This window comes from Magnolia sinica, chromosome 14 (genome assembly GCF_029962835.1).
Source record: "Magnolia sinica isolate HGM2019 chromosome 14, MsV1, whole genome shotgun sequence".
In the NCBI taxonomy this organism is placed as follows: Eukaryota; Viridiplantae; Streptophyta; class Magnoliopsida; order Magnoliales; family Magnoliaceae; genus Magnolia; species Magnolia sinica.
Genome location: NC_080586.1, coordinates 68,242,104 through 68,258,138, shown reverse-complemented (window position 1 = coordinate 68,258,138; position 16,035 = coordinate 68,242,104). Strand labels below are relative to the sequence as shown.

The 16,035-nt window shown below is 39.9% G+C and overlaps 1 protein-coding gene across 5 annotated transcripts in view; it reads right to left on the bottom strand.

Annotated features, from left to right (window-relative positions):
* Positions 1-16,035, bottom strand: part of LOC131226067 (preprotein translocase subunit SCY2, chloroplastic) — a 77,863-nt gene that overhangs the window by 15,906 nt on the left and 45,922 nt on the right. For all 5 annotated transcript variants that reach the window (XM_058221735.1, XM_058221736.1, XM_058221739.1 and 2 more), the window contains exons 6-8: positions 14,295-14,386; positions 11,281-11,364; positions 6,736-6,877 (exon numbers count right to left, since the gene is read on the bottom strand). In XM_058221735.1, coding sequence (XP_058077718.1) covers positions 6,736-6,877; positions 11,281-11,364; positions 14,295-14,386 — 318 coding nt within the window. The remainder of the gene's footprint in view (positions 1-6,735; positions 6,878-11,280; positions 11,365-14,294; positions 14,387-16,035) is intronic.

Genomic DNA, 16,035 nt, shown 5'->3' with positions numbered 1-16,035 from the left:
GGACAACCAATCGATGTCAAACCTTGCAGTCCCGTACATGGACCACCATTCGCTTGCATATCATAAAATTCTTTCATTATTTTAGATTTTCCAAAATAATATGAAATTTAAGTTTACTGCAGTAACTCACATGCCAACATGGTGTTCCTTAACTTCACTGCGGGTTACTTTCGTCAACCTCCTTTTCCAAGTTACTTTTAATTCTCCAGGTTACTTTTGTCAACCTTCTTACCAGGTTACTTTCGCCAACCTCCTTTTCCAAGTACTTTTAATTCTCCAGGTTACTTTCGTCAACCTGCTTTTCCATTCTTCGTAATCATGAGAGGCGAAAGCTCTCGTAACCCCTGTCTATATTTAAGGAGGCTACTTAAGGCGATATAATTTGTGGCGAACCGCGTCACCCCAGTAGCGCACTATATCTCCACCACACCTCTCGCACATCACGGCTAATAACCATATGTGTTTGTATATGAAGTTTGTGATGAGCCATGCATTAGTAATTATAATCTTCACTGACGACCTATCCCCGATCGCCTCTAGTATGAGATCGATGCAATGGGCTGTGCAGGGGGTTCAATACATATGATACAAATGCACTCCCATTGTCCGTAACAAACTGCATAATGTTTATCCTCCCAACATCTTGCATGACGTTGTGCATTAGCTTGTAATCGCAGTTAAAATTTTTAATCTTATTACTCGCATCTATAGACTTTAGGAACACCGCTCGTCCCCTGCAATAGACCATAAAATGTATGACCGACATCTTCGTCAGTCCAATCCAATCGTCACATATGACGGTGCAGCCGTACATCTCTCATGACTGCTTATACGAATCGACGTATGTCTTTATTTCTGCATATTCATCATCCAAATACTTCCTCATGATTTCAAAGGGTGTGGGTGGCTACACACCCTCACCCCTATGCTGCACTGCACTTATCGTATTTTTGAAGTTCGGGCTTGCTACAGCATTCGCGGGGATTTGATCTATATTAAAAACTTCGTTATAAACTTTCTAACTTTCTTCTTCACATCCCCTCCACTAAACATCTCATTTATTTTCTTTTGTGTCCCTCTCACCTCTTTGTACATCCTTGGATTTGAAGGTAGATCCGGCACCCGCATGCTGTTACTACTGCCCATGCCCCATAATCCTCCCCGCCTACTACCCTCCCCTCACCCACCCCTAACACTCCCACCTACTCCACTACCCCCTGCCACACTCCCCCCACCACGCTCATGGATAGACCCCTCAAATCTACGCCTACTCGTGTCTCACTACCTATCATGATCCATCTCCCACTGATCCCGCATAGACTCTTGAATTGTGTGTCTATATTCAGGATCATCATCGCTATCAAAATCCACTACATCCTCCCCACCTACATATGGTGCCCGCCCTAACTCCTCCCTAATGTCCATCTCCCGTGCATGTCATTCATCTTTTGTCTTTACATTTTTTTCAATATGGCCCTCATCTCTTCTCGCACATCTTGTGGGCACTTAGGACAATTCACAACATTGCAATACCCTCCCGCTAAATGCTCCTTCAAGCGGGTTACCCCACCATTCCTCGATACATGGCCACATAAATTACAAATAGTCTCGAATCAATTACCGGGAATGGGCTGGGCGTACTCCCACCCTATATCAGGTTGTCTCCCTCCTCTTCCTCCCGACATCTTTTATCTGTAAACGAATATTATGTTAATACTTGTTAGGGCCCACCTTGGTGCATGTGTTGTATATCCATTTATCCGTTGAGTGATGACCCTTCCACTCGGCATCATTGGATCACTAAAGCTGACTTTCGTCCCTGCTTGACGAGTGGGTCTTGCAGTCAAGCTCCCTTCTGCCTTTGCGCTCGAGGGCCAATCTCCATCCGGCCCGAGGAAATCTTTGCACGCCTCCGTTACCTTTTGGGAGGCCTACGCCCCATACAGCCCTATAGAAACTGTCAACTTGAGACTGTCCCTTGGCCCATAAGTCCTGACACAAGGTTAAAATTCTAGCTCTTCCAGATTGGTATCTCACTGATGGCTCCGGCCCCCCCGAAAAAAGGCCTTCTTCGCCTTCCACCTAAGCTGCGCAGGAAAGGCCAAAGCCAATCCCAGGGAACAGTAAAGCTTCATAAGGTCTTTCTGTCCAGGTGCAAGTAGTCCGCATCTTCACAGACATGTCTATTTCATCGAGCTTCTCTCTGAGACGGTGCCCAGATAGTTATGCCTTTCGTGCGGGTCGGAACTTACCCGACAAGGAATTTCGCTACCTTAAGACCGTTATAGTTACGGCCGCCGTTCACCGGGGCTTCGGTCGCCGGCTCCCCCTTCATCAGGTCACCAACTTCCTTAACCTTCCGGCACTGGGCAAGCGTCAGCCCCCATACATGGTCTTACAACTTTGCGAAGACCTGTGTTTTTGGTAAACAATCGCTCGGGCCTTGTCACTGCGACCCCCTTTGTGAGGAGGCACCCCTTTTCCCAAAGTTACGAGGCTATTTTGCTGAGTTCCTTGGAGAGAGTTGTCTCGCGCCCCTAAGTATTCTCTACCTACTCGCCTGTGTCGATTTCGGGTATAGCGTACAGGTACCTTTTTGTTGAAGGTCGTTCAACCATGCCACCCATCCATTTTGTCAGATTATTTTAAGGAATGGTCCAAAAAATGAGACTTATCCAAATCTCAGGTGGAACACACAGTAGGGATTTCCAACATTAGATACTGCCTAGGGCCCACAAAAGTTTTGGATGGCATAGAAATTAGATGGATGGTGTAAAATTACTGGGAAATAGATGGATAGCGTGGATAAAACACATACATCATGGTGGGGCCATAGAACACCATCCAATAGGCAATGAGCAATTCAAGACAAAAACACATGCAATATATAGTAAGACACCAAAATTTTAGTCTCATGCATCAATATGTAGAAATAATTAGGAAATCAAGAATATTCATGACATATCGTGCGGGGCCCATAGAGCAATGTCAGTAGCCACCTCGTTACCGATGCATCCCTAGGATCCACCGAGGTGGGTGGGACCACTGACTTTGGGGGCCACTATGATTTATGTGGCTACAGGAAACCATGGTAATCGACCATTAAAAACTTCTCGTGAGCCACAAAAGTTTTAGATCAATCTGGTATTTGTGTGGTCTCATCCAAATCTTTGCGACCTTATCAACAGGTTCGATGGCAAATAAACATTCTAGTGGCCCCCATAAAGTTTTTAATTGTGGGGATTTAATCACTAGTGTTTCTGGGAGTATGGCCCACATAATATTTGGATCTGCTTTATTTTTGTGATCATATTCTAAAATGATCTTTCAGAACTGTTGGATGATGAGGATTTAAGACATGTACATCACCCTAAGCCCCACAGTTAGGGTCCCACCCACCTCTATGGATCCGAGTCTTGCGTCGCTAGAAAAATTTCCAGCGAAAGTCGTTTTTGCAGGAAGTTCGTGTGGAAACTTAGGCGGGACCCACCATGATGTTTATGAGAAATCTACCCAGCCCATCCGTTTTGTGAGCTCATTTAGGACATGGTACAAAAAATGAGCCGGATCAAATACTCATGCGGGCCGAAAACGTGAGGATTGAACGTACACCGTTGAAATATTCATCAGGCCACAAAAGTTTTGAATCAGGGTAATAATCTTTTTTCTCAGTTCATTCTGTAGGAATGACGTTACGAACGGTATGGATGGCATTTAAACATCACTGTCAACCCAAGGATGTTTTAACAGTAGGAATTTACCTACCCACCTTTTCCTCTAGTGCGGCCCACTTGAGTCTTGGAACCTACTCACTTCTGGTCTCAAGTCCTAAAATGAGCTTACAAAATGGATGGAAGGGTTGATTTCTCACAAACATTAAAGTGAAATCACAAACATTAAAGTGGGCCCCACTTAGGTGCGCAGGAACTAGTTCTTGCCAGAGGCTTTCGTAGGAAATCCGCAGAAGCGGATTGGCTGGTGTACGTGTGTTGGCATCACCAAGTTCCGTGGGTCCCACCATGAGGTATCTGTTATATCCAAACCAACAGTCCATTTGGTGAGCTCGTCGTAAGGCTTGAGCCGAAAAATAAGGAAGATCCAATTATCAAGTGGACCACAATGCAAAACGTAGTGGGGGATTGAGCGTCTACCATTGAAACCATTTTGGGGTCACAGAAGTTTGGAATCAATATGATATTTGTTTTTCCTCTTCATCCAGGTATTTGTGGCCTTTATGAAAAGATTGGATGGAAAATAAATGTAATTATGGGCCCTACAAACGTTTTAATGGTAAGAATCATTGTCCCACTGCCATTTGTGGTGTGGTCCTCTTGAGATTTGGATATGACTCATTTTTGGGCTCATGATCTAAAATGATCTCGCCAAATAGGAGCGGGGTGGATATAATAAATACATCATTGTGTGGCCCATGTAACTTTCATCTCCTTTAAATCATCCGTACCACTCGGAGCTCGAGGGGTGTATGCATGGTAGACCAGCTAGTCTTGTCACAGGTTCTGTGGGTCCACCTTGCTAATATATATATATATATATATTATCCAGGCCGTCCATCTATTTTATAATATCCTTTAAGCATATTATTCCAAAAATTAAGTAGATCCATATCTTTGGTGGACTGCACCAGAAAAATTAAGCAGATCCATGTCATTTAATGGTAAGTGTTCATTAACACTATTTGATGTGGTGTGCTCCACCTTAGATTTTAATGTGATTAATTTTTGGTATGACATAATAAAATTGGCTATAAAAAAGAATGGATGGAGTGGATCTACTACATGTCATCATCGTGGGCCCTACATTAAGCGTAACACCCACTGCATTGTTTACTCATATAGCACCAAATCCAACACCTTAATTTACAATGTACTTAGTAAACTCTGTGGGGTCCACCGTGATTTATATATTTTATCCACTCTTATTCATTTTAGCAAATAATTTTATTACTTGAGCTCAAAATTGAAGCATATCCAAAGCTCAAATGGACCACACCACGAGAAATAGTGTGAATTGAACGTATACCATTGAAAAATTCTTGAGGACCACAGAAGTTTTGGATCAAGCTTATATTTATGTTTTCCTTTCAGCCCTATTTCTTTAATCTTATGAATAGGTTGGATGACAGAAAAACATCACTGTGGGGCCTGGCAAGGTTTCAACGGTTGAAATCATTATTCCCACTATCTCATATGGTATGGTCCACCAGAGCTTTGGATATGCTTCAATTTTGGGCTCAACCCATTAAATGAGTTGTAAAAATGGTTGCATGGCGTGGATAAACCACATACATTCACGGTGGGCCCCACAAAGTTTTCTCACCGAGATAAATGAGGTCTTGTTTCAGACGTGGATTACCTATTGACAGGATGGTGCTCAAGTGACATCACCAAGTTCCGTGGGTCCCACCATAATGTATTTTTTGTATCCACACCGTCCATTCATTTGGAGAGATCATTTTAGAGCATGAGCCAAAGAATGAGTCAAATCCAAAGCTTGAGTGGACCCCACTACAGAAAACAGTGGAGAGTGACGCACACCATTAAAAACCTTCGAGGGCCACAAGAGTTTTTTATCAAGATGATAGTTGTGTTTTCCCTTATTTAAAATATTTTTTAACTTATCAACGGGTTGGATCTCAAATAAACATCACAGTGGACCTTAGGAAGGTTTCAACGATGGGCGTCACTCTCTCCACTTTTTTCTGTGGTGGGCTCCGCTACAGATTTAGATCTGCCTCATTGTTTGTGTCATGCCCTAAAATAATCTTTCCAAATGAATGGACGGCGTGGATACGACACATACATTATTGTGGGACCCATAGAATTTGGTGTCGTCACTTCAATAGCGAGTCTCATCACTCAGTAGCTAATCCGCGTCCCTCCATTTCGAACGCAATGCAATGCAACAGAGCCTCTTTTGAAATGCGAGGCTGCAAGGGTTCCGGAAGGCGAGCATTCTGAAAGGAAGAGGGCTCCTCAATCACAATCAATCCAACCCGATTTCTCACCGGAATCTCCGAGAAATCCCCGCATCTTCTCATTTGAAGAAAATAAAGAGGAAAATTAGCAAAGAGAGGGAAATCGAAATTACGTCTGTCAATTAATGGAATGGCCCACCTCCGATCACACAATCTTCGCTACAGCCTACAGGTACTCTCCAATTTTTCCTCTCTTTTTTCCTAATTCTTTTTTTTTTTAAAAAAATTTGGTAAATACGCAACCCCGCATCGGCTTTTTATTGTCGTTGTGGGTTGTTGGCTACAGTAGACTCGTGAGCCCTCTACAATCAACCCGTGAGTGTCTGTCAAAAAATCCAAAAAGAATGGGTGAGCAATCAACCCCTGAGTGCGTCTGTCAAAAAATGCGAAAAGAATGAGCGAGGATGTCGATGATATCAACAATTATCGCGTGAAATCTATGATATATCGCGCGATATCTATGATATATCGTGTGATATATACATTTACGGTATTTTTTAAACTTCCGAGGGATCTTGGCTGGGTTTTGTCTCCCTAGCAAGCGATAACGATAATATCGGCCGATATATCAACCGATAGTATTGATATTACGAACATTGGTTTCAACAAGGTGGATATGAACTTCGAAAAGTTTCTAACATAACTACCCTTTTTTTCCAACTAACATATTTTTTCTTGGACAATGAAGTGCAATACTAACAAGATACTCAAAATAGGATACCATGGATGAGACTACTCACCTTGCAGCAGAAGCGAGTTTAAAACCATAATACTGCAACTTGATCTTCCTGCAGCCTTCAGTAACTACCACTGCCCACATAGTGACTACAGTGAAAATGCCTAATACTGCTAGAATATATGGCCAACAACTCGTGGCATTTCCTGCATAGAACTCACCCAGATACAATACAAGCATTAAGTGCCATTCACATGAAGAAATGATGCAAATAGAATGCCTATAGTACATTGAAGAAAAGTTATACTTCTGTAGTCATATGATGTAAACATGGTTTTAGATGACACAAGAAGGTTTGCATAAGTATAGAAGCATAACCTGTCCTTTTAATTCACAGCTAGAAAAATAGCCTCTACTGCAACTCTGAATTTATTGCCAATATATTGGAAAACAAAGAAATGCAAACAGGATGCATGCAAGTACACTTTCTTGGGACTCATGGCACACACGTCAACATGACATGTGCATGCAAGATCCAAGATTAGCAGTACCTGTGCTATAGATGCCCTGGCAAAAAAAAGAAAAGAAAAAGAGAGAGAGATCAGACCAGTCTTCCCATAGGATGAGCCACACACATACTCTGAATGCGGATCATCGTTCATCGGTCAATTCTCTTTAGCAGTTTATTATTTTGTAAAAACCATTTAGCCCACCTGATGAGCAAATCAACCTGATCTTTGAATCAGGGCATCTGTATGTGGCTGCTCAGATGATCAACTTGAATATCACATAAATGAGTCAAAATGCATAGGAAGCTGAGAGCCCCCAAAGTTTTTAACAGGTCCCATTAGCAGGGCTCGTGGAAAAACAGATCCTGGCTAAACAAGCACCAGATTTACTGACATGACTGTCTTTTCTTAAGAATAAAAGAATTTAATTGAAAGAAAAAAGGAGAGAAGAACAGACTCAGAAGTAAGCAGCCCCCACAAGACTACAACCCAGGAAAACTGAAGACTCAAAACAAGAACGGGTCACACCAATCAACAACAATCCAGAACGGACTAAGAGGCTAAGAGTGACCTTATTCACAAGATAATCCACCTCCTCATTATCCTTTCTTCGAACTTGAGAAAAAACCACTTGAAAGTTTCTGCACAAGGCACAAACTTCCTCCATCAAATTAGCCAATCTCCACGGGAATGAAGACTTAGCCCAGGAGACAGCATTGCGAGAATCCCTTTCAATTGTCAATGGGAAGGGGAGAAACTTCAGCACCAAATGAATAGCTTGCAGCAGGGTCGCTACTTCTGCAGCATTAGAATCTTTGACACTGATAGGACTCTAAAACTAGTCCTAAAACTCCAGCAGGACAGTTCCACTGCCTTATAATCATAACCATAATCGTATACTAGGAAACAATGTTTGAATTATCGGTATCGCTACAAGTTTCGCTGGACAGGGATACGGAAACAATATTGATATCGCCAATAATATCGTTGATAACCGGAAATGCAGGGAAGCATGAAAAACAGTGGAATTTTCAGTGAAATTGCAAGATATGTTAAAATGTACATATTTGCATATTTAGAAATTAAATAATAATAATAATAATAATAATTAAAAATAAAAATATAAAAAAATAATGCATATATAACAAGTTTCCATTTTACGGAGCCTTAAAAGCATGTGCTGTTGTAAGAAATCAGTCCAACCATCCCATCCGGCTTATTTAATCATCCAACCTTCCATCCAAACATCCATCGATGTTGGAAAATATCAACAACACAATATTTCACCCAAAAATCATCAACAATGGGAAAGGAAACGAAAGATTGTGTTCTCAATATCGCGCGTGTTGCAATATCGATAATATCGAGAAATTATCACTGACAAATTGAACATTACATACAACCATGTGCCCATGAAAAAAAAAATTGAAATAATTTTTTTTATTAATAAACAAAATTTTGATGATATCAATACGTTGGCGATATTATTAAAATATCATCGATACACTTATGATACAAGCATTACCTAGAATTTACATAGTCGAAAATATTGGCGATACATCAGCGATATTGATGCATTGGCAATACAAGCGACACCTAGAATTTACATAACTGAAAATATTAGTGATTGCATTAGCGATATTGATACGTTGGCGATACTTAGCGATACATTGCTAATACTTGAAATTTCTGATACTACCTGTGTTATCGGTATCGCTACCTGTGTTATTGGTATTGTTGAGCTAGAGATAAAGATAATATCGGAGATATTTCAATAATATCGGAGATAATTCAAACATTGCTAGGAAACATGCTTGAGGATACGAAAACAAGAAGCCAATCAATAATCAACTATAGAACTGTACCAGCTGCCAGTAGTGTGCAAAGTGTAGGAATAAAACACATCGAGTTATCCTTCAAAAAAATAAAAATAAAAAAAGAACACATTTTTTTTGCTAAAAGACAGGTTGTGGCAGGAAAGGGTTCCAGTCTGATGGTGACATCATGCGCACACGCGCACTCACGCCGCCCCTCTATGCACATACGTCAGAAGGAGGGCCCCACCGTCGATCTGGATCGATGACGACGTCCAGGGAGGGCTTCGTACCTAGAAGACGAAGTTTTGATTTAAAAGAGTAGGCCCGTTAGTCAAGAAAAGCACATCATGGGATCTCATGATCGTGGCCCACCAGTCAGATTGATTTCATATTTTAGGTTTTGCTTATTAATGTTATTTATAACATCATGGACGCTTTAGATTTCTTTGATTAGTTTTTATTTTTGGTTCACTTCATCGCCAAGTAATATGTTGCGCACATGGCGCGAGTTTTGGTGTATAAGGTTTTCTTATAAATAGGCACCCCTTGTAGCTTTTTTTTAATTGATTGAAGATTAATAAAAATTCTGCGTTTTCCTACTCTCTGAGTTGTGAAGCCTAATTGGGTGCAAAGCCCTCCCTTCATCAAAGAGTTAACTACCGTGGTGCGGAGCCACATCTATCCCGATTCACCTCCATCCATCGCCATCTCTAGCACCCGTCTTTTACCATCCCTTCTTCTCATCTCACCTCATCATTTACACTTCGAATCAATCATCTATTGCAGCAATTCTCCTCCCCACAGCAGAATTTCAAAATCTAGCCCTACAGGAGGGCTGAAACTTCGGCGGAGCACCACGCACAAACCGTACATCGGATCGAGCTGAGATTTGGGGGTTTTGGAGTCCATCCCTGGCCGACCAGGGCCAAGGTGGCCTTTTTCTGAATAGTGGACCCCACACACGTGTGGCCGAGATCACAAGCATGTGTTTACGGGCCATTGTTGTTGTCCACGCATGCGGTACTTCTCTGGTTCGTCTCTCTCCTCTCTTTCACTCCGTTTTCACCCAAAATCCCTAAACCTAACCCTAAATTACTCAAATCTCCAATTTTATGCCCCTTTTCTTACCCTAGGGTTCCTTGATTTGAAATTGGTGAATCTCATGGATTAGGGACTGATTACTATGCATGTGTGGATGATTATTTCTTATCTTTGAGTATCGTTTGGTTCATAATTTTTATTAATCCAGCCCTATCATGTGTAGGCCTAGACCCGCATAGATTCCCCTTAATTGAATGTTTGGACTTTCATGTGGGATATGGAATTTGTGTAATTGTTTCTGAACTAACGTGATCTTAAGCCTGAAATCTCGCATATCATATTTAATTTTCATATCCTGCATCACAGTCCTTGCCCGAGTGGTAGACTTGGAGGAGTTTCAACATGAGGTCTTGGGTTCGAAACCCATAGGTGGTGAAATCCCACTATGGCGTGCATGGGTGTGTGGCGAGTGCGTGTGAAAAAAAAAAAATAGTGGCAGGAAACATGTGCCGTTGTGCCTTGATAATTTCTTGTACTCCCAAGCACGTTAGATGTTTTTTTAAAACCATAAATTTAGAAACAGTATAACCAGGAATTATGTTCTTTCTTTTCTTTTTTCTTGTTTTGGAAAATGACCTTCATCTCAAATCAACAGCACTGGTAACTAGACCATATGAAATAATGATGATTGTGATGATTGGCCTTTCAAACTAGTCCAGGGAACAAGGCGCTTAATTATTCTCATACATGTAATTCAAAATGTATCTATCCTGATACATCGGGATGTGAATAGTATCTCGATTTGCCCTTACATACAAGCAGGGCCCATGGTTTGGGGCATATGCTTACATTCCTAGATTGGAACTTGCTAGCCATCCAATCGTTGGCCTTGATGGCCTTTTTTACCCAAACCATTACTCTGTTTTCTTCTTAACCATCTGTTTTTATGTAACTCTGTTTTCTTCTTAACCATCTGCTTTTAGGACACTGATCTCAGGGTTAGGATTTCCTGATCTGGACGAATTTTCGGTCATCCGCTATCCACATCAATCACATCTTGATGCATCAAAACACAAAAATGCTTCTTCAAAGTTCAAATGGATAAAACACAAAAGCAATAATAACTATTTGTAATGTTCATTTCCTTTTAACTTCATCACCAACCCAATGAACATAAGAAGGAACAAATAAAAAGTGAAGAAAAAAATAGCTGAAAAGTTCTCTATTTATTCTGTTAACTACCTGATAGCTGAGACAACATCTTGTACAAAGTATCTGTATAGCCGGTCAATATCCCTGTGCATATAATTAGTGATGACCCTTGACCTGAAGCATGCATGAGTCATGACCATTAGAGACAGAATAAGAGGGCATACAGCTTAATTCTGCATCTACACAAGCTACAACAACTGGTGAGGGAAAACAAAATATTTTACAGCTTGTGATATAAACAGAGTCTTCAGAAGCATCAAAATTGGCAGCCTCGTAACCACGAAATTGTTTTTTCCCCCTCTAAGCTAGCCTGACTAGGCAAAAGTTAACATAGGTAGAAGCCAGAATTCAACATCAATTGATGACAGTTTTCTTCAATTTTATGGGTCCCTACTCCCTCTAAATCCCCAACACCTGAACCTTTGCATCACATTTCTGTAAAACATTAGCAATAAACAAGTCCCATCAATCCTTAATTCTTAGGTACCTTTCAAAAAATTTCCTCTATTTTTTGAGGTGGGGATATTCTCACATGCCTATTTCAGATCAGTGTTCATTTAGGTTTAATGCATCTGGTTCACTAGGACTGTAACATCATAGACAGCAACCAGAACTGCAGTAACTAGTATGTGACCCTTAATCAGTAGTCATGCAGTTTAATAGGGGTCACACACACATGCACGTGCACAAATCTTTAGTTAAAATAAGTAATATGCATTTATGAATTGTACTAGGTGGATAAATATTATATTCTTATGCCTATCGCTTCCTAGTGAATTTTTCAGCTCAAAAAATAGCTGAAAAACGAATGGTGCAGTTTAAGGTTTTGCTCATAAGTCCATCTTTTATCTGCTTTCCATATATATGGATATCAAGAAGAGTTATCTTGGGGTGAAACCAGTGTTTAGAGTATTTGTATCATTACACATATCAATGATTGGGGATACAGAAACAAGTACCGGTATCGCCAATATTAATGCCGATACTCAAAAAATATCACTATCTAGGGGAAACATTGGGGAAACGTTGGGAAAATGATGGAATCTTTCAATGAAACTTCAGGAGATGTAAAAAGACACATCTACACATCTAGAAATTAAACTATTGCCAAAAAACCTATACGCAATAATTTTCCATTTTATAGAGGCCTAACCATGTGTTGTCAAAAAAATCAATATAAAAAACTATGTAAAATTTCCAGCCAATCAATAAATTGGTCAACACTCATTAATATGTAAAATTTCTATATTAATTAACAGTGAAAATACATTTTCCAAAAAAAAAAATGAAAAAAAATAAAAATAAATAAATAAATAGAATTTCACCAATTTTCCCCATTTTTCACTTACATGTTAATTTTTTCACCCTAAATCCATGTCAATGCATGAGAATTATGCATAGATATGGATTTTCAAATCCACGATTCCATTGAAAAAAAAATGATATTTCTTTGGATTTTTCGTCACCTTTGAGTTTCGGCCTGTGTTCATTTCGAGTCAAGATTTCTCCCCAAATCCAAACTTTGATTCAATAAAAACTAAGTAACAAAATTCCAAAAAAAAATTGGAGATTTTTTGGGTTTTTTCAAGTTTTTCCCAATCTTCACCTATTTATAGATGTTTTTCTAGTATCCCAATTTTCGCCTATTTACAGTTGTTTCTCTAGTGATACCGATACTTCGAACATTGAGTATCAGTGATAATATCACCTGGTATTGAGGATATTATTGATGGTATTGCAAAAATTAGAGAACTTTTCTAAGCGATTCTTCTAAAAATATCGTTGATATCAATAATATCACCAAATATTGGCGACATTTGGAAGTTTTTTGACTACCTACAGTTTCAGTATCACTAACCTAGCATCGCTGGGGATACCGATAATATCGCAATATTATCAATAATATCATCGATATTTGGAACAGTAGGTCAAACCAACATAAAGCCTCATATTGGGCATTTCCTTTCACAATTTGAGCTTTGTTTCAACTGCTATTTATGTGCTTAAATATTTTCCTAGTGAAAGGGAAATTTGGTGATTTAGTAGCAATGTAAGGATAGGGTTTGACATGCCGAATGAATGCGTAGATTAGCACTTCCAATTCTCAGTTTTTGGAATTTTGATAATAGAAAATTTTGTCATTTATCTCTCTCTACAAAGCTTATCACTTCTAATTCTTTTTTACCCTTTGGAATTTGATATAGAGAAATGTATCACCTACCATTCTACCTAGGCCATACATATCCGGTATCCCTTTATGCCCCATGGTTCTCGACCATAGCTTCATCCACAGTTATGTCGCTCAGATCAATAGGATGTTAATTTTTCTTCTTGATAACATCTACCTCACAAAAATCACTTCTCTGCCATCGTTAAATAGTTGAAACACTGTACATACTAGTTAACAGTGGAACGGACTTTAACTAAGATCATATGGATATGGCATCCAATTCATACAGAAAAAGAGAAAAATGCACTCCAACTATTTAACAAACACTCTAGCTGAGTAGAACTAGTTTTAGCACATGGCAAAGGATGATCAATCAATTTCGAGGACTCTTAATTTCATATAACAATAAAGAATAATATGATATTAGCTGTAGAATCTTTAGACCAGTGAATAGAAAGAAGCATTTCCATTGACAAATCTCACTTGGCATACTGTAAGTAAACAGATTTTTCCACATTTAGAAAATTCAGGCTAGAAAAGAAAGTAGAACTATAAACAGTGTTGATCAATCAGTCGACAAGAATAAACCAACTGGCTTCATGAATAACGGAAAGAGAAGTCAGAAGGATACACAAGATATGTGACCATGTAATCAAACAAAAATAAATCACCACAAAAGACTGTATTAGCACAATGATTGGAAAAAACAACCAAACAACAGATAGAAAATGAACAGGGAAGTAAGAAAACATATATAGAATACTACCGAGACTGTATTAGCACAATGATTGGGAAAAAAAAAACAAACAAACAAACAAACAAACAAAGATAGAAAAATGAGAAGGGAAGTAAGGAAACACATATAGAATAGTACCGAATCCAGATTCTGATATTTTATCGCATATCCATGTCATGGTCATCGCACCAAAAACCAATAACGAGCTTGTCACCATCACATGCTTGAATCTGCAAATGAAAAATTGTTCCATGGTGAGAAAGCATCTACAACATTCCAAGAAAGCATTCGAACAGGAATAAACTGTTAAAACTAAGACACGTGGATGTTTAAGAAATTTTAGAAGCCACGTTCATTATATTGAGAGGAAACTAGGAGATGCATCTCCAGCATGTACAAGCAGTTCTATCAGCATTTGCTATACTGGCTATAAAATAAGGAACAGAACCCTGCCATTCTTGATATATATCAAGCACAGATGAAATCTAAAATATCCGCTGCTCCATTTGCTCCATGGTAGATGTACATGCCATGTTTGCTTATCAATAGTATCGGCTGATATATTGGCCAATACTGTCGATATCGAGGCTCAACGATACAAAACAGCACAGAAGTTATAGAACTTCCATGTATCATGTGATATATCGTTAAATAATAAAACTACAATATTTTCAATAGATCGCCATTATATAATACAAAGCATCGACAATACAACCCCCCCCCCTTAAAAAATTCAACAAAAAGAATTCTAAAATCATGATTTCTCTCAAATTTTCACTTCTTGCCTATGCACTCAAGGGCCAATCTCCGTCCGGCCTGAGGAAACCTTTGCACGCCTCCATTACCTTTTGGGAGGCCTACGCCCCATAGAAACCGTCTACCTGAGACTGTCCCATGGCCCGAAGGTCTTGACACAATGTTAGAATTCTAGCTCTTCAAAAGTGGTATCTCACTGATGGCTCGGGCCGCCGAAACAAGGCCTTCTTTGTCCTCCACCTAAAAAGGCCCAAAGCCAATCCCAGGGAACAGTAAAGCTTCTTAGGGTCTTTCTGTCCAAGTGCAGGTAATCCACATCTTCACAGACATGTCTATTTCACTGAGCCCCTCTTTGAGACAGTGCCCAGATCGTTACGCCTTTCGTATGGGTCGGAACTTACCCGACAAGGAATTTCGCTTCCTTAGGACTGTTATAGTTACGGCCACCGTTCACCGAAGCCCTTTCTAAGCTAATTTCAACCCTCCCTTTTCTATTTTTTGAAGAGAAAAGGGGATTGGGGTGTGGAAATCAATATTGGAGAGTGGGTGGGTTGGAAACAAAATTGACAAGTTTTTGTCAAATTTAATCAGTTTTTTTCCGTTGAAATCACTTGGAATCGTATAACAAAGATGAAAATCCATGATTTTGCATGCTCTAGTCTTTCCCCAAATCTTTGTCGAGGATTCCATTCCTTGAATACCCCTTCTCTTAGGAGAAAACCAAGAACAGTGTTCTCTTCTCCCTTGGTATAGACAAAGTCCCCAGCGCAGACAGGTTTCCTTTGGCCTTCTCTTCAAGTTTTTTGGGATGATATTAAAAAAGACCTATTTAGTTTCATCTTTGAGGTCTTCTCCTCCTGTAGGTTGCCTCGGGCTGTGGGAGCCTCCTTTATCGCTCTTATTCCGAAAGTCAAAGGAGTGGCACTGCTCAAGGATTTCCGGCGCAGCAGTTTGATGGGGGAACTTTACAGAATCATGGCTAAAGTCCTAGCCTCCACACTTTAGCCAACTCTCTCCAAAGTTATGTCCAAGGTTGAAGGAGCTCTCGTGGCTAACCGGCAAATCCTTGATTGCGCACTCATCACCCACGAAAGTATCGACTCCCGACAACGTGAAGGTAGAA